We start from the raw sequence: 26,280 nt of genomic DNA, 5'->3' as shown, positions 1-26,280 counted from the left end.
CAGTGTTTAAATATTAGCAAAAAGATATCATGCAATCGTAAGAAGTTAATTAAGCTGTAAACCTCACACTGATAAATATTAAATATGTATATCCAGTACTCAATGATGCTGCCTACGTGCCTTATTATTACTTTGATAAAGCAAACCAAAGAGGTCGAGGTTGTAAATTCCGTTTTGATGATTGTGTGTGTGTATGCCTTAATGTTCAACAAATAAACAATTTTAAATATAAATGTTCCATATTTTTATTTCTTTCCCCGCACAAAAAAAAAAACGCAGCACTCCGTACACGTACAATTGACATCTTTTAATTTTTTTTTTGTTTTTGGGGTGGTTTAATTATTTACATTGTCTTGTTAATACTTCATAAACAAAAAGATGACAGAAGAGAGAACACTGGATCACTTCAGCATTTTTTTTCCCAGAATTAAGACATAAAATGATAAAGAAAAAAAAAATAAAGAAAATGTGGTCATAATGCCCCCGAAAGCAAACATGAGGACTTTTTCTATTATTTATTTGGAAATGAGCAAAACAAAGACACAGAAGACAAAATGTGGGAACTGCAAAAATAATTAAATATGATGTCGAGTTTTATTAATTTCTGCAACGTTTTAAAAAATAAGGCAAGTTTTGGCGGACAAAGCTTTAGTGCTATTTGTTATTATTATTATTATTTTTGCTTGTAGAATTATACAATAAAAACAAAGCAACTGAGCAACATTTATTTTAAAAAAGATGTTTGCTGCCACTTTGGGCCTTTTTTTTTTTTTTTTTTTAGAAAGGCAAGATAAAAGCAAAAGACCCTGAGAATCCTTTTATGATTATTAAATATGATTTTGTAGCGCTTGGGGGATTTTTTTCCCCCCGTTTCATTTGCTTTTAGAATGTCACGATGCAAAGGGCACTTGGCAACTTTTTAAGATGTTTCATTTTTGGACTTACATAACAGAAACAAAGGCACTTACTTGGCTTGAGTACAACAAAAAGCTCTTTTTGAACTAATTTTTTTTAAAATAATCTTTAAATATGATGAGTATCTGTGCCATTTTAGAGTTTGTGTTTTGGGAGCTGCAAAACAATTTTTTTGGGACATTATTAAAAAAGTTTTCAAAGTTTACAATTTAGACTTTTTTTTAATTGTGTGGAAAAATGTAAATATATATTTTGCGACTTTAGGTTTTCCATCCATCCATTTTCCGAATGGCTTATCCTCACGAGGGTCGCGAGAGTGCCGGAGCCGATCCCAGCCGTCTTCAGGCAGGAGGCGGTTGAATTTTTTTTTTTTTTTTTTGGGGGGGGGGGGGGTTGCATGCGAAATACAATTTTTAAGGACATTAATAAGTATGACCTGCATCATAAAGCAACTTTTTTATGGGCATTTTGAAATAGTTTTTGGCATTAGAGCATTTTAGTGTTTTTTTTTTTTTATTGTTGTTTTAGTGTTTTAAGAATTAAATAGCAAAAAAAAAAAAAAAATCTAACAACCTCTAGGGCAGGGGTGTCAAACGAGGGCCGTTATGACTGTGAAACCATTAAAAAAAAAATTGTTGATCCCCCTCATCTTTATTGATACTTCAAATTAATGAATTGCGGTACTTTTAGAATCAGAAATCAAGGGTAATGGTTTTTTTCCACTACTGTTGATGTTTGGTAACACAAAAAACGCTTGTCATTTATGATGTGACAATTTGAAATTTTGGGACAGATTCGAACAAGAATCACGGAAGTTTGACGTACACGATTTGCCTTCGCGGGCCGCACGAAATCGTGTGGCGGACCGGGCGTGGCCCCCGCGCCTTGAGTTTTGACACCCTGTGCTCTCGGTGCTGCTCTACAGGAACATTCGAGGCGCGTTATTAAATATGACCATTTGCGCCATTTGATGGGGGAATTTTCCGTTTATCGACGAGCGCGGCCGCGCCGTTTCGAGGCAGGCGCCCGTCGCTAGCGGTTCTGACGCGTTCGAGAACGTTTTGTTGACCTGTTCGGTGAGAGCACCGCGACGATTGCGACCGACCGCCTTTCTGGCAGTACACACACACACACACACAAATAAAAGAAAAACATACACAGATCTAGAAGGTGAGCTTTGGTTTTTAGCGGTAATTACACGAATAGCAAAAAAAAATATCCGTCTCCTTCGCGCGGGGGGGGGGGGGGGGGTCGTACGCTTACAGCATTGAGGAGTTTGTGATTGTTCATTTATTTAAAAAAAAAAAAGAAGAAAGAAAAAAGCACCACGCAACGGTTTAATAGGATGGACGTCTTTGCTCCCGTTTGATGTCCTTCACGTTACGTCTCTCCGTGTTCTTTATCATCCTATTCTGTAATATATATATATTTATATTTATGTGTGTATATTCATATAACTTTGGTGTTGTTTTGGTCCAGGACGCGGAGCGCCTCAGAGAAGCAGCCGCTTGGGGACCTCCCAGCTGAACTCGGGCCGGCCGAAGTGGCCGTAGGTGGCCGTCTGCTGGTAGATGGGCCTCTTCAGCTGGAGTTCCCTGTTGGGAGGGGGGCGAGGAGGATGGACGAGGGGGGGGGGGGGGTCATTGAGGTCAGAGCGAGAGACGCTCAACGGACGCAACCAGGTGAGAAGCGACCACCCAAACTTTAAAAAACTTTTTTTTTTTTTTTACAAAAGTGAGTTGAAACGCTCATTTTTCGAGATGCGTTTTAGTGCTATTTATTTATTTGCAACATTTATTTTTTAAAAAAGATGCTGTTTGCTGCTGCTTTTTGGAAATGAGCAAAACAAAGACACAGAAGACAAAATGTGGGAACTGCAAAAATAATTAAATATGATGTCGAGTGTTATTCATTTCTGCAAAGTTTTAAAAAAAAAGTAAGTTTTGGCGGACAAAGCTTTAGTGCTATTTATTTTTAATTTTTGCTTGTAGAAATATACAATAAAAACAAAGCAACTTAGCAACATTTATTTTTTAAAAAAGATGATGTTTGCTGCCACTTTGGGCCTTTTTTTTTTTTTTTTTTTTTTAGAAAGGCAAGTTAAAAGCAAAAGGCCTTGAGAATCCTTTTTATGACTATTAAATATTATTTTTTGGGGTTTTGGAGATCTTTTTTCATTTGCTTTTAGAATGTCACGATGCAAAAGGGCAACTTGGAAAGTTTTTATAGACGTTTCATTTTTTGGACTTGCATAACAGAAACGAAGGCGCTTACTTGGCTTGAGTACAACAAAAAGCTCTTTTTGAATTATTATTTTTTTTAATCTTTAAATATGATGAGTATCTGTGCCATTTTAGAGTTTGTGTTTTGGGAGCTGCGAAACAATTTTTTGGGAGATTATTAAAAAAGTTTTCAAAGTTTACAATTTAGATTTTTTTTCGAATTATGTGGTAAAATATAAATATATATTTTGTGACTTTAGGTTTTCCATCCATCCATTTTCCGAACGGCTTATCCTCACAAGGTTTTTTTTTTTTAAATTACCTCAAATATGATGAGTGTCTGTGCCATTTTAGATATTCTTTTTTTTTTATTATTAATTTTTATGAGGAGTCATCAACGCCGAGATTGTTCCACGCGATTGCGATTTCAGGATGAGAATTTTCCGTCAGATTCGCAGAATTCCGTGTTTTGTCAGATGAAACTGTCGTTGCGAAACGTGTAAATTTGGTGACAAAATTTGGCGTGGGGTCGGCTTGACTATCCATCTATCGGCAACGCTCGGCGTGAAATTAGTCGCAGCTGTGATGGCGGAAAACAGCATTGCTATCTGTTTGCGTTAAATTTGCCGTTTATAATAACTGCAACGTTCCGATTTCTGGCAGCGTTTTGCCGGTATTTTCACGCTGATGTTAACATTTTATCGAGAAGGATTCTGTTATTATGTATGTCTTATAGACATACGTACGCATATGTTATCGAGCGAGTCTTCGCGTTTTCCGGGACGGCGAAAGTCTTGGAGCGAAAAGATGACGATCGTGCCGGGGAAATTGATAAAAAAAAAAAAAAACAGTTTCGGGTGGGCGTGGCTTGAAAAAAAGTGGAACAAAAACTGTATCAAAATGTCCAACTGAACAAAAAGAGCTGCGCGTTCTGTGTTCCGATATGATCGATTATTGAAGCCGAGGAGCAAAAAATATCCAGGAGCGTATCCAAACCAGGAAAGGCAAAGGTAAGTTGGACGTAAATTTCTCAAATATTATATGATTGACAACGATTAGGCCTATCTGCAGATCAGGCATTTTATCGCTCACTTTCATATTATCATCATCATCTCTCTCTAGCCTATTTGATATAAAGTTCACTCAGTTTCCATTTTTACATCTGTTGTTTGGCAAAAATATTTTGGTCGTTTTGACTCATATGTTAATTTTTCAAAATGTTATGATCGCCCTGTATTTACATTGTTAGAAGTAACCAGAGGTCACTATTTAGCAGTATGTTTTATTAAAAAAAATTCTTGCCCAAAGGACGGGTGTGACCCCCCACCCTAGACATTTTCAGTGTTTTTTCCAAATTGATCATTCATCATCTTCCCTGAATATTAGGTACACGTAACGCCGTTCAGAAATGTGCACCAAATGGAAGAAATGGAAGTCAAGCCGCCGTCGTCTTTGGCGCCCCCGTGTGGCCGCGAGGCGTTTCGCTCACGTACCTGACGATGACGCCCGGCCGCAGGTCGAAGTTCTTGTTGACGATGTGCAGCAGCTCCGTTTCGGTTTTGTTGGACGAGCCGTACGTGAACAGCGAGATGGACAGGGGGTGCGCCACGCCGATGGCGTACGACACCTGGGGGGGGGCGCACAACGCCGGCGTCAAAGGCGCTAAAACGCACACACCCCCGCGCTCCCGTCGCAGGTTTACGCTCGCTTTGGACTTTTCGGGGTCAGAACCAGTTTCACACGGCAAACACGGGGTTCGTCCCGTGAGCCGAAATTCCCGAGGCGACACCCACCTGCACCAGGACCCTCCTGCACAGCTTGGCTTTGACCAGAGATTTGGCCACCCAGCGGGCGGCGTAGGCGGCCGAGCGGTCCACCTTGGAGAAGTCCTTGCCGGAGAAGGCGCCGCCGCCGTGGGCCCCCCAGCCCCCGTACGTGTCCACGATGATCTTGCGGCCCGTGACGCCGGCGTCCCCCTGAGGAACAACGCGTGAGCGGCGGGTGCGAGTGGGCGTGCGCCAGGTTTGGGGGGAGGGAGTCACCTGAGGGCCCCCGATGACGAAGCGGCCGCTGGGCTGCAGGTGGTAGATGGTTTTGTCGTCCAGGTACTTGGCGGGGACCACCGCGTTGATCACCTGAGCACACGATTGGTCACCTCGTTAGCTACGACATTATTTTTTATTAAGAAAAATGCAATCATGCAGTCATTTCCGGCCTACAGGCCGCGACTTTTTTCACACGCTTTCAACCCTGCGGCATATGCAGTGATGCGGCTAATTTGTGCATTTTTTCTAACGGCCGCATGGGGGCACTCAAGCATTAAAGGTAAGAGTGAGACTGGTGGAATATATGTGCCGAGGAAGTCACTTTTACCGGTATGTTTTTTTTTTTTTTAACCGACTTTGTTAGCTCTGTGCTAATGTTAGTGCTGTGATCGCGTGTTGCTACTGTGTTACTGCTGTGTCTCTGTCATTTTTACGGGTATGTTTTATTTTAGCTGGGCTTGTTACCACCGTGCTAGCGTTAGCGTCACAGTAGCATTGGTGTCACACTAGCGTTAGCGTCGCGCTAACATTTTGCTGCTGTGTTACTGCCACATCTCAGTGATTTAGGTATGTTTTTTTTAACCCGCCCTGTTAGCACTGTGCCACCGTTAGCGCTGTGCTAGCATGTTGCTGCTGTGTTGCCGTGATTTTTACCGGTATGTCTTTTTTAACAGGACCTGTTACCACCGCGCTAGCGTCGCGCTAGCGTGTTGGTGCTGTGTTACTACTGCATCTCAGTGATTTAGGTATATATTTTTTAAACCCTGTTAGTGCTGTGCTACCGTGTTGCTACTCTGTTACTGCCGTGTCTCTGTGATTTTTACCAGGATGTTTTTTTTTAACTGCCCCTGTTAGCGCCGCGCTAGCATTAGCATCACACTAGCGTTAGTGCCGCGCTAGCGCGTTGCTGCTGTGTTACTGCCGCATCTCAGTGATTTAGGTATGTTTTTTTTTTTTTTACCGGACCTGTTACTGCCGCACTAGCGTTAGCATTGCATTAGCGTTAGTATCATGTTAGCGTGTTGCTGTGTTACTGCCGTGTCTCCGTGATTTTTACTGGTATGTTTTTTTTTTTTTAGCTGGGCCAGTTACGTGGGGCCGTGCTAGCGTTAGCATTACACTAGCTTGCTGGTCCTGTGTTACTACTCCATCTTAATAATTTAGGTATGTTTTTTTTTTTTAACCGGCCCTGTTAGTGCTGCGCTACTGTTAGCGCTGTGCTTGTGTGTTGTTGCTGTGTCTCCGTGATTTTTACTGGTATGTTTTTTTTTTAGCCAGTTCTGTTACTGTTACACTAGCATTAAAGTTAGCATCACACTAGCGTTAGCGTTGCTGCTGTGTTACTCAATGTCTCAGTCATTTAGGTATGTTCTTTCTAAGCCGGCATTGTTACCGCCGCGCAAGCATTAGCGTCACGCTAGCTTGTTGCTGCTGTGTTACTGCTAGGTAACTCGGTATTTTTTTCACCGGCCTTGTTCGTGCTGTGGTACCGTGGTGTTGCTATGTTAAGCTAAGCTAAGTTAAGGTATTAAAACTTTGAAAACGCTTTGTATCGATCACGTTTCAATGTGGGCACTTGCGGCTTTTACGCAGCTGCGGCGTATGCATGTACCACATGGTATTTCCTTTACAAATGTACCAGGTGAGGCTTATAACCAATTGCGCTCTGCAGGCCGGAAATCACGATAGTAATAATAATAAGAAGAATAGTAAATAAATAAATTGAGCTTGAATTAACCCTGCTCCAAAAGAAAGACGTGAGGCTGCCCAAGACTTGTGACTTACCTTCTCCTTGAGAACCTTCTTCTGCTCCTCCAGGGAAATGCAGTCGTCGTGCTGCACCGAGATGACGATGGTGTGGACCCTCCGGGGGATGACGGCGCCATCATTCTGGTCGTAGTGCACCGTCACCTGCGGGACCGGCGACGGCACCAGGTCAGCTCGTCCACCCACCCCCGCAAACGCATTCATGCCTCCGTTCATCGTTTACCGCTGGCGCCTTTATGAATTAGTCGTTATACGAGGGGCTTTATCGCCACATTCAAACGGGTCCGTTTGTCTACTACGAGCACGTGACTGGTGAAGCCCGACGTCGACATAAAGTTCTTCCGTTCAAGTTGTAATTCAGATAAAACATTAGCGTGCGAGCCGCATGCTTTCATCATGATTTATGATTACTGCGTCCATAATCTTTCTTTTTTTTTTTTTTGGAACATTTTGACAATGAAAACCTTATTTTGTTTTATTTCCGGGCCAAATTTAAGTTCATTTAAGCACTAAAAATATGTTAAAATATACTGAATAAATGGGGGAAAAAAGCTGAATTTTTTTAAAAATAGTAATAATAAAATAGTAATAATATGTAATCAATAATAATAGATAAGTCCAGAAAATGTATAAAAATACATCTTATAAATGTAAAATAATTAAAAATCTATGAATAAATATAATAATTAAATAGCATAGAATGTGGTCTAAATTATATTTAAAAAGAAGAAACAAAAAACAAGAGTTTTGTAAATATTGGCCAAAATTAGCAAAGCAATGATATCCGCCCCGCCCCAAAACAATCTCGCCATGTCGTTTGCGGTTCGGCTAAAAAGTCGCACAGGCCGGTCCGGAACCAGTAGCGCACCTGGGTTTTGGAGTCGGGGCGAAGCCAGGGGATGACGCCGTTACGTCTGAGCTCGGCCATCTTGGAGTTGAGCTTGTGGGCCAAGACGATGGTGAGCGGCATGCACTCTTCCGTCTCGTCCGTGGCGTAGCCGAACATCAGGCCCTTGACGACCACGCGGCAACCGGGTCAAGCACGAGAAGCGGGCCGCGTTTTTTTTTGGCGGGAGAGCTCGACGTTGGCCCACCTGGTCTCCGGCGCCGATGTCCTCCTCCTTGCGGTCCACGTGGACCCCTTGGGCGATGTCTGGACTCTGCTGCTCCAGAGCCACCAGGACGTTGCACGTCTTGTAGTCGAAACCTGACAACCATTTTTTTAAAAAATCCCAAAAATTATTAAGATTTGGTCCAAATTTTGAATCAATCTGCATTCCTTGTACTTTTATTTTACCCCGCATCGGTTAAGTTTTGTGTACGTCAAGTACTGCGTTTTGAAATATTTAAATTCTTCATGACACTTATCGACAAATGACAAGAATATGAAGAGATTTTAATATTTTGTTCCGATGCCGTTACGACACTTGTGAGGGAAATTAGTGCAATTGTATTAAAAAATAATAAAAATCTCAGAATGGTGGCGTGATATCTACATCCAAAATATATTTGTTTAAATATTACATATCGCCCACTCCTCCCCTCCAAAAAATGACATGGCCTACGTTGCAGTTTTACCTTTAACGTTAATGCATGAATTATAATCACATAATTCCGTCATATGCGAAAGTCTCATGTATGTATGAATGAATCACAAAATATATGAATAAATATAAATGACATTCCATGTCAATCGGTATCACACGAATTGCAAGTAATATACATTTTTCACAGTACAAATTTTTGTATTGTATTTATCAAGCACGCCACGAAAATATCGCCCTCCATTTTGACGCTCCGGTGGTTGACCCGACTTCGACCTTCCGATTCTCTTCGAAAGTCTCTCGTCATTAAAACAAAATTCGACACCATTTTCAGGAATACTAATATGAAATATGTTAAGGCACGGGTGTCAAACTCAATGCCCGGGGGCCAGATCTGGCCCGCCACATGATTTTATGTGGCCCGCAAAGCCAAATCTACAGTGTCAATTCCATGATTCTTGTAAAAATCTACCAAAATGTCAAATTGTCATGTATCATAAATGATAAAGTTGAGATATTACAAGCATTTTTGTGTGACCTCATGTGTGTGAAATGTGTCTAACCCTTGAAAAACACATCACCCTCGATTTCTGATCGCAAGTCGAGTTTGTAAATTGATGATGTAAATATGATGAGATGATTCAATATTTTTGTTCCACGGTCATAACGGCCCTCTGAGGGAAACTGGAACAACAACGTGGCCCACGAGAAAAATGAGTCTGACACCTCTGCGTTAAGCTAACATTAAACGTGTTTAATCGACTTGAATCAACAATTAACCCAACCCCAGTGACAATATTTACGTGAACGTGATAATGTCTTTTGTTTTGTATCGTTTGGATGAATCACCTTTATCGGAGTTGTCGTAGCCGATGTGTTTGATGGCGTCCCTCACCACCTTCTGGTAGTCCACGTTGGCGCGGGACGTGATCTCGCCGCAGAGCAGCACCATGCCCGTCTTGCACACGGTCTCTGCGGTACACAATCGGATGCAGCAGTTTAGCGTCGCTGTTTTTGTAGCATTCGTCCCCTTTCCGATCCTTTACACACGAGTACATTTTCTATTTGCGTCGTAGTGTCTGTGTACATGCGCGTGCCTTTAAGAGGCGGGGCCGGGTAGGGAAGTGTGAGTCTTGAGAAGCTCCCTGATTATATACTGTACGATAGTCCTGACAGTCATACTAAAGTAACATTTTTTAAAAATATTTATAATGACTCCAATGTGGCGATACGGTAAATGACAAAGGCTGGGAAACGAGCACGTCACTCCATTTCTCGGCTAAACGTTTTCGGGTCGAACAGCCAACCACTCCCTTTGAAGCCAGCGACTCCTCTTTCATCTCCTGCCCCTTCCTGGTGAATGTCTCCCTCTGGTGGGTCGCAACAGCAAAATCTACGGCCAGGGCTCGGCAACCTTTTCGAGGCCGAGGGCTACTTCGTGAGCACCGATCGTATGAAGGGCTACGTGACCTGTTTGCGGCAAAGATAAAATATTTTTGTTTGTATTTATTGTAATAAATGACATTACAGGTGTTTTCAATTTTTAATTCACGTAAGCAAGTCAGATTCAAAATTGAAAGCACAAATAATAGTAACAATTTGTGGCCTGTGGTATTTTTAGAACATACCTCGCGGGCGCCTTATATGGTCCTCGTTGGTGACCCCTGATCTACGCTAATTCCATGCTCCTTTTAAAAAGTCTCTTTTAACACCCATCCATCCATTTTTTTAGCTGCTTATCCTCACAAGTTTCGCGGGGAGTGCTGGAGCCTATCCCGGCCACTGTCAATGGGGAGGAGGCGGCGTACGCCCTGAACTGGTCGCCAGCCGATCGTAGGGGCACGTAGAGACAAACAGTCGCACTCACAATCAGACCTAGGGGCAATTTAGAGTGTCCAATTGCATGTTTTTGGGATGTGAGAGGAAACCGGAGCGCCCGGACCCACGCAGGCACGGGGAGAACGTGCAAACTCCACACAGGCGGGTTCGGGATTGAACCCGGGACCTCAGAACTCTGAGACCAACGTTTTACCGCCCTCTTTTATCACGTTTAAATGGTTTTCCCATACATTGAAATGCACTCAACACATATCGGAGGGGCAAAATGTTTTTAATCTCTCCCCACTTTGCAGATTTTTAATTTTCGCAAGTCGGTCTGAAACGTAGCGCCCGTGATAAACGGAGGTTCAACATACTTCCAAATTGCATAAAAAATTATACTTTAAAAAAAAAAAACGAACTGCAAAATATCGGGACAACACTATCACAACTATCTTAAAGAAATCTCTCGCTCAGACTTCGACCCTTTACGTTGCGGAGATGTGGCAACATCTGCTAAGCGTTTAGCTGTAAGTTCAGCTGGTCCGTCGCCCTTGTGACGCTTAAAACCCCGAGAAGTGAACCCCACGCGTATCCCAGTGATGTTCCGTGCAAGATGGAACCCCGTGGGGGGGGGGGGGGGGGGTCTTCGCGGCGCTCCGCTTTACGCACCGCAGGCCACTTTGGCGTCGGGGTCCTGCTTGAGGTGCGCGTCCAGGACGGCGTCGCTGATCTGGTCGCAGATTTTGTCTGAAAACAAATCGGAGAGCGATGAGGAAGTGGCAGTGGCACATGGATTATGGCAGGGGGGAAAAAATGAATAAACGGAAATGTGTCGCACGGCGCGGCGGGACAATGGCACAACACTAAACACAACACTCAATGCGCTGGCTCTTTGTGGCCCCCCCCCAACTCCACCCCCAACCCCCCCACCCCGCCATGATGAAGCAATCCAACACAGAGGTTACATCAGAAACATCCATCCTTTCTCCGTACTGCAACGGCATTTTGCCATGGCAAAAAAAAAACAATCAATATCAAATATATATCAATAATCAATACAAATTTTTAAAAAATGTTGAAATAAAATGAAAAATTATTCATCCATATTTTTGGGCACAACAAAAATTTGTGTTTTTTGTTTTTTTTTTGCTGTATGCTGTTTCCAAAATACTAATCTTGGTTAAAAATACAGATGATTAAAAAAAAAAAAATTGGGGACGATAATTCAGATATGTAATTATACATTTATAACATAATTCCATTTTGGCATTACATAATTATTGTATGTATTTTATTATAACTATATATATTTTTTTGTTTGTTAAGCAGGTCAATGTGTTTACCCTGATTTATTGCCCCAAAAATCAATCGGGATGTTAATTCAATTTTTTGGGCTCAAATGCGTTACATAATCTGCGAGTCGGGTCAAGGTGTTTACTCCGCTGTGTTTACTGATTATGGATGTAGCAACGTGGACTTTGGCAGGATTATGACACTTTGAAAGGGGGGGGGTCACAGGGGGAGGGCGACGGTCGCGATCCGAAAAGTCCGACGAATGCGACCAGCTGATTGCAGGTTCGCGTCTGCCTCGCGGAGACGAGTGTCGGCGCTCTTGCAAACTGTGGCTTGGGAGCCAAAAATGTGAAATAGAATATAAATATATTTCGTCAGTCGTCAAGCACGCAATTTACTTGCCGTGGGTCTCGTTTTACGAATGGTGCGTGGTGAGTTTATGGCAACAAATGATGTATTTTAATAAGTTGTGATCTGAGCGAAATGCTAAAGATTTTGCTAGTGGAATGAATGCAATGCCTTAACATCCATCCATCCATCAATCATCATCTGGTCAATGATTTCAAAGTGTGAAAGTACAGTTCAGTTGTCTTTCACTTTAATATTCAACACATCTGCACTCAATCGCGAAGACTTTTTTCAACGTTATACATTTTGATAAATCATTTAGGCACATTACCTTTCTTTTCTATATTTAAGTGCACTGCGTCTGATGTGGATTTTATTTGCCAATATTTGCCAGAATGAAATTTGGATCACTGATTAATTGGCTGATTTGTTTAAAAAAAAAATCAAATGCATAAAATAACTTAACGACAATAAATAGGTTGAATATTTAACAGAACATATAGCAGAAAAAAAATCTGTAAAATTCGCCAACCCATTCATTGATTTTGTAAAGATTTTTTTCAATCTTTGTTTGAATGGCTTGTTGTGTTAATTTGTAAAAAAAAAAAAAAGTACAATATCATTGGATTTTTGCCGATTTGAAAAGGGATGCTAACGGATGATTAAATTGCCGGCCAGGCCCGAGTGTTGTTGGTCAAACTGTGCTTAATATTACAGTGGATTACAAAAATATTAAATAAACTGGAGAGTGGCCCGAATCGTCAAAAGCGGAACCCGTTGTGATTGTATTGGACCCCAAAAATTTCCGGATAAGTTGTAGCAAACCGACAGTAAACGTTTTGAGGAGTGGTTCTACCCTAAAAAAGAAAGCTGGGACTCCGTTTAAAACATTTGAGAAGAATGAGACGGGGCAACCCCCCTGGACTGGTCGCCAGCCAATCGCGGGCCACACGGCGACAAACAAGCATTCGCATTCACAATTTGGCGTCCAATGAACTAAACATGTTTTTGGAACGCGAACCTTAACTTCCGTCCCACCGTTCATTTTCCTTGCCGCTTATCCTCACTAGGGTCGCGGGAAGCGCTGGAGCCTATCCCGGGCTGTCAACGGGCAGGAGGCGGGGTACGCCCTGAACTGGTCGCCAGCTAATCGCGGGGCGCACGGCGACAAACAAGCATTCGCACTCACATTCGCAATTTAACAACCAATGAATTAAACAAACGTGTTTTCGGTACGCAAACATTAACACGTAGAGCGAAAACTATTTTTTTTTCCAAGTCGCTTTCTTTTCATGCAACCTTACACCTCCCTCCCTCCCGACCCCACCCCCCCAGCATACGAGTGAGCCCCCGACACTTGTGCAATGAATGGGGCACCGAGCATGCCGGACCTCGGGAGTAAATAGCGAGTTTTAAAAATAACGTCGAATCGGCGTGTGAAATGCGAAAGCTCACCTGGATGTCCCTCGCCCACCGACTCCGACGTGAACATGAACGAGCCGTCCTCCGGCTGATCACCCATTTTTTTTGTTTTTGTTTTATGCTTACGGGGGGGGGGGGGGACGGGTACGGGGGCAGCTTATGGCAGTGTGTGTGAGGGGGGTGGGGGTAGGTCGGGGGGGGAGGGGGCTCGTGTGAAAGGGTCTCCCGAATTCCCACAGGCGAGTAGTCCTGATCTTTGACAATTTTATATTCCCGCTGCTTGTCTGGTGGGGTTTTTTTTTTTTTTTTCTTCCCTGGGGGAGAGCGAGGCAGTCGACACGAGTTCTGGGGGGACGACGGAACTCCACGTACGAGCCCGCACGCGCCTTTATATAGATACGCGGGCTCACGCGCGCGCACATATGCACGCGTCATGTGAATCCGTGGGATAGTCCATTCCAGGAGAATGGGGGGCGGGGGGTGGGTGTTGGGGGGGTCGATGGGAGGGATCGGGTGCAAGCGGTGAGCGGCCATTAACCCTTCGTGGGCCGCAAGAGAAATCTTGGAAAAATACGTTTTACGCCGTTTAGGACGAACATTTGTATCATGCGTCAAATGAAGACACACCTTGGACTCACGATTTTAAAAAGTCTACACACCCCTCATTTGTGGCATAAAACAATGAGACCGAGAAAACTTTCCTGTCACCATTCGTGGGACCTAAAAGTAGTACGACTCAAAAACCTTTCAAAGAGGCGGAGGGAATAAAACATAAACAACGTGGTTGCATAAGTATACACACCCTCTTGTAACTGAGTCGGCACACATCTGCCAGCATTGCCTCCGATTAACCCCAAATAAACGTCAAATGTTCTCGCAGGCTTTTCTACACGTTGAGCACACTCGACTTTGCTTTGGGTACTTAGTTACAGTTACTTACTCTGTTACTTAATTGCACTTGCTTACTTCGAAACTGGAGATGTGTTCAAAATAAACGAAACTCGTGTTAAATGGGAGTCAGCAGACGTCTGACACCATGTGAAGTTGTAAAATAAACTTTTTTTTTATCAATCACTAAAATCTGACATTTGACGAAGGGTGTGAGGACACAAATTAATTAACCGCGAATAAATAAATAAGTTAGGATATTTCATTCTGTTTTGCCATTGACATCTGATGTATTATTATTAGTTCTTTGTCTATTCATTCCTTTTTTTCCTCAACATTTCAATTAATTAAAACAAATATTTTAAATGTATTTTTCAGGGCATATTAATTTATATTTCCTTAAAAAGTCTATCAACTGACAACTAATATTTTCAGTATTATTATTGATGTTATTTTTTATTTCATCTGTGCATTAATTCTTTTACAATTAAATCTAAAACAATATTTAACATTTTAAATTATAATGTCGTATTTCATTTTTTTGTCCTTTTATTTTGTATGTTCATTATCTTAAACATTTTATTATAGTAGTATTATTATTATCATTATTATTACTATTATTATTATTATTACTACATTAGTTCTACTTACATTACATTCGTTCTATTACTACATTATTACTACATATATATTACTACATTGGGAGTAATATATATATATAAAATAAAATAACGGTTAATTCTTCAGCCTACAAAAGACACCAACACTAACACCAACAAAAGAGTAAGTATTCAATATTTGGAGGCCAGTGTCCATCACATCACAAAGGGGCAATAATTGAGTTTAAAGCACATTCACCTGTTTTTCTTGCTTGCCTCAGGCTCCGCTCTGCTCTGGACGCACTCAAAACCATTTTTCTCATCATCAACCTGCTCGTCCTCGTGATATGAAAAAAAACAACAACAAAAAAACTTGAAAGTACGCCTGTATTAGTTGCGGATGCACATAAATACGACGATGAAACAGTGCTTTCTACCTTTTCTTCTTGAACAGTGGTTCTTTGTACATTTATCCATCCAACAATCCATTTTCTGAGCTGCTTATCCTCACGAGGGTCGCGGGGAGCGCTGGAGCCAATCCCAGCTGTCATGAGGCAGGAGGCGGGGGAATACCCTGAACTCGTTTTCAGGCAACCGCAGTGCACATAGAGACAAACAGCCGCACTCACAATCACACCTAGGGACAATTTGAGTGTCCAATTAATATTGGATGTTATTGGGATGTGGGAGGAAACCGGAGTGTCCGGAGAAAACCCACGCAGGCAGGGTTGAGAACTTGCAAACTCCGCACAGGCGTGGCCGGGGTTGAACCCTACTCCCCAGAAGTGTGAGCCCAACGCTTTACAGCTGCGCCACCGTGCTACCCCATTTAACATGAGTTTAGTTCATTTTGAGCACAGCAACCCCGCAGTTTAGAAGTAACTGTAACTAAGTACCCAAACGAAAGTCGAGTATGCGCAGTGTGAAGTTTATTTGGGGTCAATCAGAGGCAACGCCGGCAGGTGTGCCCTGACTCCCAGTTCGCGTGAGCTTGAAGCTGATTGGTTCATTCCGAACACACCCACGTCTCCGGTTACAAGAGGGTGTGCACACTTGTGCAACCACATTGCGTATTTTTACTTCCCCTGTCGAAAGATTTCAAATTGACTTTCAATTGAGTTGCACGGGTTAGAAGTAAGCTTGGAATCGATTTCGCTCGTTGGTCATCGTTTTCAACAGGGGTGTGTAGACTTTTTTTTTTTTTTTTTAATATGTATCATAAGTTGCCCTTGTGTATCTTTTGCGACTTTGCCCAATTGGAACCGGATGAAACCAGAGAAGACTTCAGCGGTGCCAAACAGAACCCGTTGAAAGCGTAACGGGCGACGACCCGCCTCTTATTTGTCTTGGATGGCGATGGAGAGGTTTAAAAAAAAAAAAAAGTGTTTGTTAATGACTGACGACGAACGAGCTTATTTTTGCTTTTTCCTGACAAGTTCGTTCTGGTTCTGGTGAAAGATAAGTGCTATCTATCGACTGGCCCACATTTTCAATAAATACCCGCGTTGCTGATACCTTCGCCGGACATAATATTAGGTACACTCGCGTTATTCGGTGTGTAGCGTAAAAAAAAAAAAAAAACGATGAAAATTGATCCATTTTAAGGTATTTATTTAATACTGTTACAGAACTGTTTGCAGTATTTTATTCCTGGGCTGTAGCTACATATGCTAACCAAAATATTTTCACAACTCTCAGTATGATGACGTTTTTTGTTTTTTTTTTTTAATGTACTGTACTACATATATATTATTACTATTTTTTTATACAAAGCTAGCATCAACAGCAAACCATGAAAATGAAGTTACTGTATTTTAATATATTAAATGTGAATTAAATGTGAAAAATGGCAGCATGGTGTATCAGCTGTTAATGCGTCGGCCTCACAGTTCTGTGGTCCTGGGTTCGATCTCGGACCCGCCTGTGTGGAGTTTGCATGTTCTCCCCGTACCTGCGTGGGTTTTTTTCCGGGCATTCCGGTTTCCTCCCACATCCCCAAAACATGCGACATTAACTGGACACTCGAAATTGCCCATAGGTGAGATTGTGAGTGTGGCTGTTTGTCTCTATGTGCCCTGTGATTGGCTGGGGACCGGTTCCGGGTGTACCCCGCCTCCTGCTCGTTGATAGCTGGAATAGGTTCCGGCACTGCCCGTGACCCTTGTGAGGATAAGCAGCTAAAAAAACGGATGGATGGAAATTGCCCCTAGGTATGATTGTGAGTGTGGCTCTTTTTCTCTATGTGACCTGCGATTGGGTGGCAACCAGTTCAGGGTTTACCCCGCTTCCTGCCCGTTGACAGCTAGGATTGGCTCCGGAACTCCCTGCGACCCTTGTGAGGATAAGCGGCTAAGAAAACGGATGGATAGAAATTGCCCCTAGGTGTGATTGTGAGTTTGGCTCTTTGTCTCTATGTGCCCTGCGATTGGCTGGCAATCAGTTCAGGGTGTACCCCGCTTCCTGGCCATTGACAGGTGGGACAGGCTCCGACACTCCCACGACCCTCCTGAGGATAAGCGGCAAAAGAAAATGGATGAATGGATGGACATATATAAAAAATAATTATTGCTGCTTACATATTATTACCATAAATATGAAGAAAAATCCAGAGCCTTTACAAAACTCATTATTACATACTGTATTATTATCTTAATCTTAATAATAATAATAATAATAACAACAACAACAACACGGAGGATGTGACGCAGAAGAGTATCCATGTCATTGATATCTCGGTTGTGCAGTGTTTAATTGGACAGTAACTATTTTGCCCTGATTGGCTGGGAGAGGTCACATGGTTCTACTGCCATTTTGCTCAAATTACCAAATATGGTTCCTTGCCCCCATTAGGAGCAACATTGTGTTTGTAAACACAAACGTATTGGATTATGCGTTCAATAAAGAGTATATATTCATATTTGATGAAAAAAAAAAATGTCTAAAATGTCTGCTGAAGTCTATACGAAGTGCGCTGCGGGCGGGCGGACGACGTTCGGGCGTCTTTATGAGTGCGACTTGATGGAGTCGAAAGTCCAAAGTGAAGTTTGACGCACACGACTCCGCGTGAGGGCCCCTCGCGGGGACGCGGAGCGGAACGATAAAGACCCCGACGACCTTTGTGTTGCTTTGAACAGCATTTTCAAACATTAAACGAGTCGGTGGCAACGACTCACACTAACTCCAGAGAGGGGTTAATGTTTTTTAATAGAAATAAATTTGTCAAAAAATACATTTATACTGTATTCGAGCATTTGAAAAATTATCTAAATATATAATCCAGATTGAAAACTCTTTTTTTCTCATGCTTTTTAGAGTATATCCACTTTTTAATCATATTACTTGAACTGTACACTGCTTTAAATGTCTTTTTAAAAAATATATATTTTGTCATTTTTATTATTTTTATCCCGTTTTAAAAGTTTACTTACTATTAATAATCTAAAGCACATTGAGTTACCTCATGTATGAAATGCACTACACAAATAAATTTGATTTGCTATATATATAATTATCTATATTTTCCAATATTGTTTAATGCAAAAAAAATACTGCGTTTGGGCAGGAAAAAAAATGTACACAAATTTATTATTTTTTTAACTCCACAAAATTTTTGACAAAAAAGTATCCATCCATCCATCCATCCATTTTCTTCACCGCTTATCCTCACGAGGGTCGCGGGGGGTGCTGGAGCCTATCCGAGCTGTCAACAGGTATGAGGCGGGGTACACCCTGAACTGGCCTCACAGTTTTGAGGACCCGGGTTCGATCCCGGATCCGCCTGTGTGGCGTTTGCATGTTCTCCCTGTGCCTGCGTGGGTTTTCTCCGGGCACTCCGGTTTCCTCCCACATCCCAAAAACATGCACCATTGATTGGACACTAAATTGCCCCAAGGTGTGATTGTGAGTGAGGCTGTTTGTGTCTACGTGCCCTGCGATTGGCTGGCGACCAGTTGAGGGTGGACCCCGCCTCCTGCCCGTTGACAGCTGGGATAGGCTCCAGCACTCCCGCGACCCTCGTGAGGATAAGCAGCTAAGAAAATGAATGGATTGGTTCTTATTGCATAAAAATGAAACACTTTTGCAAAATGAGACCGATGTTTGAGAGGCGTCAATTCTTCAGCCTCAAAATGTGTCGGAGCGAACGCAAAATCTATGAAAGGGTAAAACTCGTTTCAGGTCAGGGTTGCGGTCTCGTTTGAGCAGATTTTGACTTCAACAAACATGTATGAGATAAAACTCATACGTGTTGTAAAAGCCATGTTTGTTTTTCCTCTTCAAGGGTTCAAGGACACGCAGTTTAACGCCGCCAACGCAAAAAAAACCCGCACACTCCGCGGACAATGAATTAGCTTGCGCGTTATGATGGAGGGATGTGCGAAGTTTTATGTAAGAAGAAGAAGGGGAAAAAAACAGCTCATCATGTAATAAAGTCGATTTTCTGTGGTGCACTGAACCTGTTGACGTCTTAAATGGAAGGACATTTGATTCGGGTTCAAATCAGCCACTGGGAACTTGATGGAAGCTAAAGTAAACTCTATTTTTGAGTAATGTGTAAAAAAAAAAAAAAGAGTTCAGACGCAAAACTATATATATATATTTTTGTTGTTTCTGTAGATTCTTGGATTTATATATCATATAAATTTATATATTGGCCATTTTTTAACTGCAAATATTTTAGAAAAATATATAGAAAATTGGGTAATTTATAATGGTGAATTGGAGCATTTTTGAAAAAAAATTTGTAGTAAATTTGGGCAGAGAAAAAGTTACATTCCAGTAAGCACTCCCAAATTTCAGGTGAAATATGAAAAATGGAAACTAAAATTGAGGAAAATATTAACCCAAATTTTTTTCATTTCAATAATATACTGTTTTTTCCCCCTTTTTTACAATACATTTGTACTAATGTACTACTGTAGACTCGTACTATATTGGGCATTTTTCCCCCAAAAGATCTCATTTTCAGAATATAGTGAATACAACATCCAGGCAAAACGATTTGCGTATGAAATTTGAGGATTTAAAAAAATAGATATATTTGAGCAAAAACTCTACATGAATTTTAATTCTCATCAATTGGGCGGATTTTATTTTTTTTTAAATTCTGTTTAAGAAATTTCAGTATTTTAAGAACAAACAACTTCTTTCAAAAAAATACAAAAAAATGAGTAAACCAATTGCATTACTGTATGGAACTGTTTCCATTTTTTAGATTATACTTAGCTTGAAGCAAAAAAAATAAATCTTCTATTTCATTCTAAAGTAGAGCAAACATTTATTTAGTCTATATATACCTAAAAAACGCCACTTGGTGACAGTGACTGCTCCTTCTCCATTACGGCCATGGAAGGGTGAGCAACTAGTTGTAATTTATTTTGTTTTTATTTGCCAGACACCGGTCAACTATTTTTTTTTCCACTTTTACAGCAGTTCAAAATGTTCAAATGTTACTTCAGAGGCAACCCGTGCACTTAACAAAGCTGACAAATCGAGTGAAATTAATTTTGCGTTACTTTCAACGGGAAGAAATTGTTGGAAAACTTGGACGTCAACCTCCAAGTCCTCTTTTGATTGGCTCCACTAATAGCACAATAAAGGATGTCCACCAATGGCTGCACGGGAGGTGGGGTGCAGATCCTCCGCCGTGATTGGCCGTCTGCTCCACCTCCCACCAGAAGTCCAAGTGCAGTTTGTGTGTATTTTTGTGTGCGTGTGCCAACATAAGACCTCCCCCGAACCTCCCAAGTTGTGCGAAACACACGTAGACTATTTTGACAATATAGAGTATGTAATATAATGTTACATAATATTGTGTAAAATTTTTATTACTATAGGGTCCCGTGCATGTAGCAGAAGGAGCGCAGCAGCTGGTAAATTGTTATCGTATATCCCAGACAATTTGGACCCAAAGTGCATTCCTCATTGAGACTGCCGCAAAACTGCTTTTTGCTAATGCTATTTGCTAATATTATTTCATATACTTGACATGTAGCTTGAGATCCGTGTACTAGTACACTCTTCGTCCCCCCTATAGGAAGACAATTCAGAGCACTAGTAAAAGGATAATCGGATAAACACGCAAACAAAAGAGATGATTAGCGCCCGGGTGTACACCAGCACACCCACGAAATAAAAATAAACAAAATCATAAAGGTCACTTTGTGTATTAAATTGCTTGTGAAACCAAACTCGACGCTGCTTTTACGTCCATGCACTGAAGTGGACCCTGCGGGTCAACAACCTGCAAAGTTATCTACACTACAAGCTAGTTTTAAAAAAATAAAATAATAATTATATATATATATATATATTATATATATATATATATATATATAACAATTATAAAACGTTGACGAGCTGTTTTTCAACAGTGCACATAATCCATATATAACAATGTGGCCCTGACAATGCAACTACACTATATCTGATGACGTCACAATATAGTAACTTTGATGATGTAACCTAACAAAACAGCTAATTTAGTAGCTTGTTAAAATGGCTGGATTCAACTTAGATAGATAGATAGATAGATAGATAGATAGATAGATAGATAGATAGATAGATAGATAGATAGATAGATAGATAGATAGATAGATAGATAGATAGATAGATAGATAGATAGATAGATAGATAGATAGATAGATAGATAGATAGATAGATAGATAGATAGATAGATTAGATAGATTAGATAGAAGTTAGCTTACCTGAGGACGAGACACAGCTAGCGGAAGAGCTAGCTAGCTAGCAAGCGCCTGTAGTGTAAAAATGAGGGAAATTGAGGAATTGCCTTTAAAAAAAGAAAAATGTTGAAAAAAATAAGTAAACAAGAACATTTTAATTCACTGCATATTGTGTTCTTCATCAATAAATAACTAATTAAGCATTTGGATGAGCACAATCGTAAGTAATACAGTACTGTACATTGTATGTCGGTTGGTGCCCTAATTTCAATATTGGTGACGTATGTGGAGTACTGCGTGGTACCTGCAGGGGTCAGCGTTGATCCAAGTCAGCACGATGTCAAGATCTCTGGAGCACTGAGACTGGACATTCACATCGAGCGGTATGTCGATTGGTTGAAGCCAGTTGGCCGCCATTTTGGTACTCCCAAAACGAGTGAAGGAAGTTGAATTATGTTGGGGGGGGGGGTGACGGTTTCTCAAAGTTTGGCATGTACAATTAAAACTGGTCGTGTGAGCTTGACATTTTTTTCAGTTCTGGTAACATAAAGGATTTTTAATTCAAGTTGTTAAGCCAAAAAAAGGATAAGTGCGACGTAAGACATAGAACTACCAAGACTACCAAGAAACCTTGCATATTACCTAGGGCCCGATTTCCGCGTCAACTTTTCCCAAAATACGCTGTGAAGCTGTATCATCATAACTTAGCAAAAAAGCAAAAAAGATCTTTTTTTTTGTCATTAAAAACATGACATTTCAAGTCAATCAGTTCGGTATATTTTTGGAAATAAGGACTCGCAATGCGAAAATACATGCTAAACGCATTGTTCATTTGTTGTCTCTGCGACGTCCTATTTCAGACAGAAAATTTTAACGTGTTTCCTCGCATTTGAAAATGAAATTCCATTTACAGAGTTCTGTATTATAAAATTCAACAATTTCACAGAAAATGTGTTTTCTTGCTTATCCACGGATGAAGTTTGGGAAAATATTTACATCGCTTTTTCACGGCCTATAAAGGTGAAGCAGAGAGTGAACAGTGAACGACAACAACCGTAAACACAACTTTGTTCAAGTGAATTAAGCTCATCTGAAAATTAAAAAAAAAAAACCTTTTACAAACAAACTTTAACAGTGTCAAAGTAAATCTTTCTAACTTGACCTGTGGAATGTTTTTTCACAGGCACAAAAACTGGCGATTAACACAGTTAATCACAGGTCAGCATGGTTGTTTTGGGAGTATCAAGATGGCGGATGGGGACTTCAGTTTTGGTGGCCAATGAGCGATCCAGTGTTTTTATTTAGATCAGTACTCTGGAGACACTAGAACACTGAGTGCAACTAAATGAGAAACCTCCTCGGGTAACACAGTCCAGATACTGGCAAGAGCGTCTGGTTGTTGTTGTTTATGCACATAAATGGATGAATTAAGACGAATTCAATTATAATCGGTTTACATTTTGAGAAATTGTATTAATCAGTTTTTATGCGACGTTTGGGGGCCCATGAAAATCTCGGCGGCCCCGGATTATTGCCCGAAAATCTTGGGGGGCCCTAGATTATTGCCCGCGTTTGCATAATATTAAATCCACCACTCGCCGTGACCAGCGCCTGGTCCCGAGGGCTCAGCTCAACGGCAGCCTTGTTTCACGTCATGCACCTGAATTCCTGTCATGCTGTGCTCACGTAAGCGAGCCTTTCACGCGGATTGGGCTCATTTGAGGGTCTTAAACCGCAGATCCCCCCCGCTCATTAGTGGGCGACCGCAGTCCCGGTGAGCAACATCTCGCTACGGGCCATTTTTGCCGGCGAATCTCGGAAGGAATGAAATACGCGCCGTAGGGCGGCCATGGTGACGGTGAACACGCTGCTGAAGGCGGTCGGCTTGTTCGTGGCCGAGCTCGTCAGCTCCGTCAGCGACTGGTTCCAGACCTCGCCGACGTGGGCCGACCTTCGCCTGCTGGAGGCCACGGAACTGAAAACCACCGGAGGAGGTAAGTCAGAAAATGGTGGGGGTAAAACTGGTATTTGTGTACTCTGCACTACACACTGGAAAGATGGTCGGATGATAATCATCACAAAAGCTTCGAATGTATGGGCAATACCATCCATCCGTTTTCTTAGCCGCTTATCCTGACAAGGGTCGCAGGAGTTCTGGAGCATATTACAGCTATCAATGGACAGGAGGCAGGGTACACCCTGAACTGGTTCTACGGGCAATGTTGTAATAAAAATTCTCAAGGGACACAAAGGAAACGAAGGTTTAGAAGCAGTTTTCGCAAAAGTATTTTTGTGCCTCCCTCAGTTCATGAGAGACACCAGGCCGGAAGTCTTTGGGAGAAGAGCGGCGCGGTGGTCTTAGTGGTCCGACGGCCCGGATGACTGCTGTGCAGAGAGGTGTGTCACTGTTTGTACGAGGGGTTGTGTCACCGTTTGCATTGGAAGTGACGCCGCGACGATTATTCTTGCAGGAGGCCGCCGAGCTGTCCTCTCTCAAGTCCCAGCTGCAGGACCTGGAGGTGCCTCTCTTTGCTGTGGTCAAAGAGAACCTGGGCAAGGAGCTGGACTGCTTCAAGAAGTACTTCACCGGCAAGGTTTACGTGGATCAGCAGGTCTGCGATCGCGCGCAACGGGAATTCGCTGTGGGGAAGTGTGAGCCCTTAAGCCGCTTTTCCGTTCCCTCGCAGAAAAATTTCTACGGGCCTCAAGAGCGCTGGATGTTCCTCTCCGTGATCCTGCGAATCGGCGTCTGGCGGAACCTGTGGCGAGCCTACCGGAGAGGATTCAGGGGAAACCTGAGAGGGGAAGGACTGGTGCTGGGAGGTGTCTTTGTCATTGGGCCTGGAGATCAGGTGAACATCATGGCCCATTTAAAAGATGACTTTTTGGGCTGTTTGTCACTAATGCATCCCAGTCCTTTTTTTTCCACTCTCTGGGGAAGTACCTAGCATCCATTTCTTCTTCTTCGTTTTCTTTCGGTTTGTCCCTGTAGGGATTTCCGAGTTTGAACCCTACGCGTGTTCACGGGTCGAGGAAGATATGACCAAAGATTAAAAAAAGTTAACAGCAAATGGATTTATTACAAAGGAATGTGCAGTAGAGACGTCCGGGTCTTATCTAGGTATCTGCCGCGCACGAGACGTGTGTCTTCTGGCAGGATAGCCAAAGAAGAAGACAAAAGCTGCCCAGTAACACGAGGTTTTTATATGTATGGGTCCATGGTAGAAGTGGCTGCCCCCCCGCAGCCAGATCCTGGGCCGGGATGGTAACTCTCCGCTCCTTAATCTGGTGTCGTTCGTCTCCACGGCAACGCCTGGGAGAGGAGTATGGCGCCAGCCGGTTTTTTGCGTACAAAGATCAAGGACAACCACCGGCTCCAAAACACATCCTTATCTGATTAGCAAATGGGCAACACTTTATCCGTTGATTAAATGTATAAGGTCATATTTAAGCAAATAATGCAAGTGTAATAAACGTAAAATAGTCTTCATCCCGTTAGGGGTCGCCACAACGTGTCATCTTTTTCCATCGAAGCCTATCTCGTGCATCCTCCTCTCTAACACCCACTGTCCTCATGTCCTCCCACAGCATATCCATCCACCTTTTCTTTAGTCTTCCTCTCGCTCTATTCCCTCGCAGCTCCATCCTCAGCACCCTCCTACCAATTTCCTCACTCTCTCGCCTCTGGACATGTCCAAACCATTGAAGTTTGCACTCTCGAACCTTGTCTCCAAAACATCCAACTTTGGCTGTCCCTCTAATGAGCTCATTTCTAATCTTATCCAACGAGAACCTCAGCATTTTCATTTCCCCCACCTCCCAGTTCTGCTTCCTGTTGTTTCTTCAGGGCCACAGTCTCTAATCCGTACAAAATGGCCGGCCTCACCACTGTTTTATAAACTTTGCCCTTGATCCTGGCAGATACTCTTTTAGCATCCATTTCTTACTGCCTGTAAATATATGAATAGAAGAAGGTGGATCTGACAGAGTCCGAACTTCAGAGCTAGTACCAGGTGTCCCTGTGACACTACCTGGAAAATCTAACTTTATTTTCCTTTTTTATGTGTCGCTGTTCTTGTGTATGACATCGATAGACTGGGTGGTTAACGTGAGCGTGTCATTTTTGGAGTGTGTGGATCACAAATTCTGCGACTGCGAAAAACTGAAAATGCACAGACGTCGATGGCCTCAATGTGTCAGTGTAGCATCGTTCATTTTTTCCAATGCTATTTTCTTGGGTTTGTGTGTCATTTTTCAGGGTATCCTGCTGGAGCACCGCGAGAAGGAGTTTGGCGATAAAGTCAACATGCTAGCCGTCCTCAGAACGGCCCGCAAAATGCGAGATGACATGAAAAGCTAGACCTGACATCAATCTGCGCGTGCGATGATGTCGCTGCCAATTCTGCCAAAAACGGGCCACCTTTGGCAGTTTGTCACCTCGTCGTTTCTGGTTCGCCGTGCTGGCCTTTTGCGCGCTTTGATGAAGATCTGACTCTTAAACTCTTCTGAGGGAGCAGCTCGGATGTTTGTGTGCTAGCAACCGGACGGCCAGCCAGACACCATGAGGGAGAACAAACTGTGAAAGTTTTGGAAACACATCTGATTCAATAATAAATGAGTTGTGACTACTACTGTACATTCCCACTGAATCTATCTATCTATCTATCTATCTATCTATCTATCTATCTATCTATCTATCTATCTATCTATCTATCTATCTATCTATCTATCTATCT

At 42.2% G+C, this 26,280-nt stretch overlaps 2 protein-coding genes across 7 annotated transcripts; one reads left to right on the top strand and one right to left on the bottom strand.

Annotated features, from left to right (window-relative positions):
- Positions 1-2,372: 2,372 nt before the first annotated feature.
- mat1a (methionine adenosyltransferase 1A) lies at positions 2,373-23,380 on the bottom strand. Of its 5 annotated transcripts, none has more exons than XM_061836270.1 (12): positions 21,786-23,380; positions 21,569-21,651; positions 15,124-15,203; positions 10,984-11,061; positions 9,343-9,465; positions 8,044-8,156; positions 7,818-7,961; positions 6,968-7,093; positions 5,180-5,272; positions 4,931-5,113; positions 4,631-4,764; positions 2,373-2,510 (listed from the first exon to the last, which is right to left on the bottom strand). In XM_061836270.1, the coding sequence occupies exons 3-12, from the start codon at positions 15,188-15,190 to the stop codon at positions 2,408-2,410; spliced, it is 1,164 nt and encodes a 387-aa protein (XP_061692254.1). In that variant the 5' UTR covers positions 15,191-15,203; positions 21,569-21,651; positions 21,786-23,380; the 3' UTR covers positions 2,373-2,407. The 5 variants fall into 5 exon arrangements, with proteins under 5 accessions (XP_061692254.1, XP_061692256.1, XP_061692255.1 ...); XM_061836272.1 differs by having other exon boundaries at positions 21,849-23,380; XM_061836271.1 differs by having other exon boundaries at positions 21,569-21,616; positions 21,786-21,797.
- On the top strand, positions 7,005-26,274 carry LOC133509383 (peroxiredoxin-like 2A). 2 transcript variants are annotated; one of them, XM_061836274.1, is made up of 6 exons: positions 7,005-7,117; positions 23,283-23,538; positions 23,850-23,941; positions 24,016-24,156; positions 24,232-24,396; positions 25,803-26,274. In XM_061836274.1, the coding sequence occupies exons 2-6, from the start codon at positions 23,394-23,396 to the stop codon at positions 25,902-25,904; spliced, it is 645 nt and encodes a 214-aa protein (XP_061692258.1). In that variant the 5' UTR covers positions 7,005-7,117; positions 23,283-23,393; the 3' UTR covers positions 25,905-26,274. The 2 variants fall into 2 exon arrangements, with proteins under 2 accessions (XP_061692258.1, XP_061692259.1); XM_061836275.1 differs by lacking the exon at positions 7,005-7,117 and adding an exon at positions 17,270-20,734.
- The last annotated feature ends 6 nt before the right edge of the window (positions 26,275-26,280 follow it).

This window comes from Syngnathoides biaculeatus, chromosome 12 (genome assembly GCF_019802595.1).
Source record: "Syngnathoides biaculeatus isolate LvHL_M chromosome 12, ASM1980259v1, whole genome shotgun sequence".
NCBI lineage: Eukaryota > Metazoa > Chordata > Actinopteri > Syngnathiformes > Syngnathidae > Syngnathoides > Syngnathoides biaculeatus.
The sequence above is the reverse complement of the archived record's forward strand: the minus strand, read 5'-3'. Positions and strand labels throughout refer to the sequence as shown.

Coding starts and splice junctions, on each gene's coding strand:
- mat1a (XM_061836268.1), bottom strand. CDS start 15,333: ATGTACAAAGAACCACTGTTCAAGAAGAAAAG. Junction 9,466..10,983: donor CGACGCCAAAGTGGCCTGCG/GTGCGTAAAGCG, acceptor TGTGTACCGCAG/AGACCGTGTGCAAGACGGGC. Junction 4,765..4,930: donor GCAGGAGGGTCCTGGTGCAG/GTGGGTGTCGCC, acceptor GCCCCCCCCCAG/GTGTCGTACGCCATCGGCGT.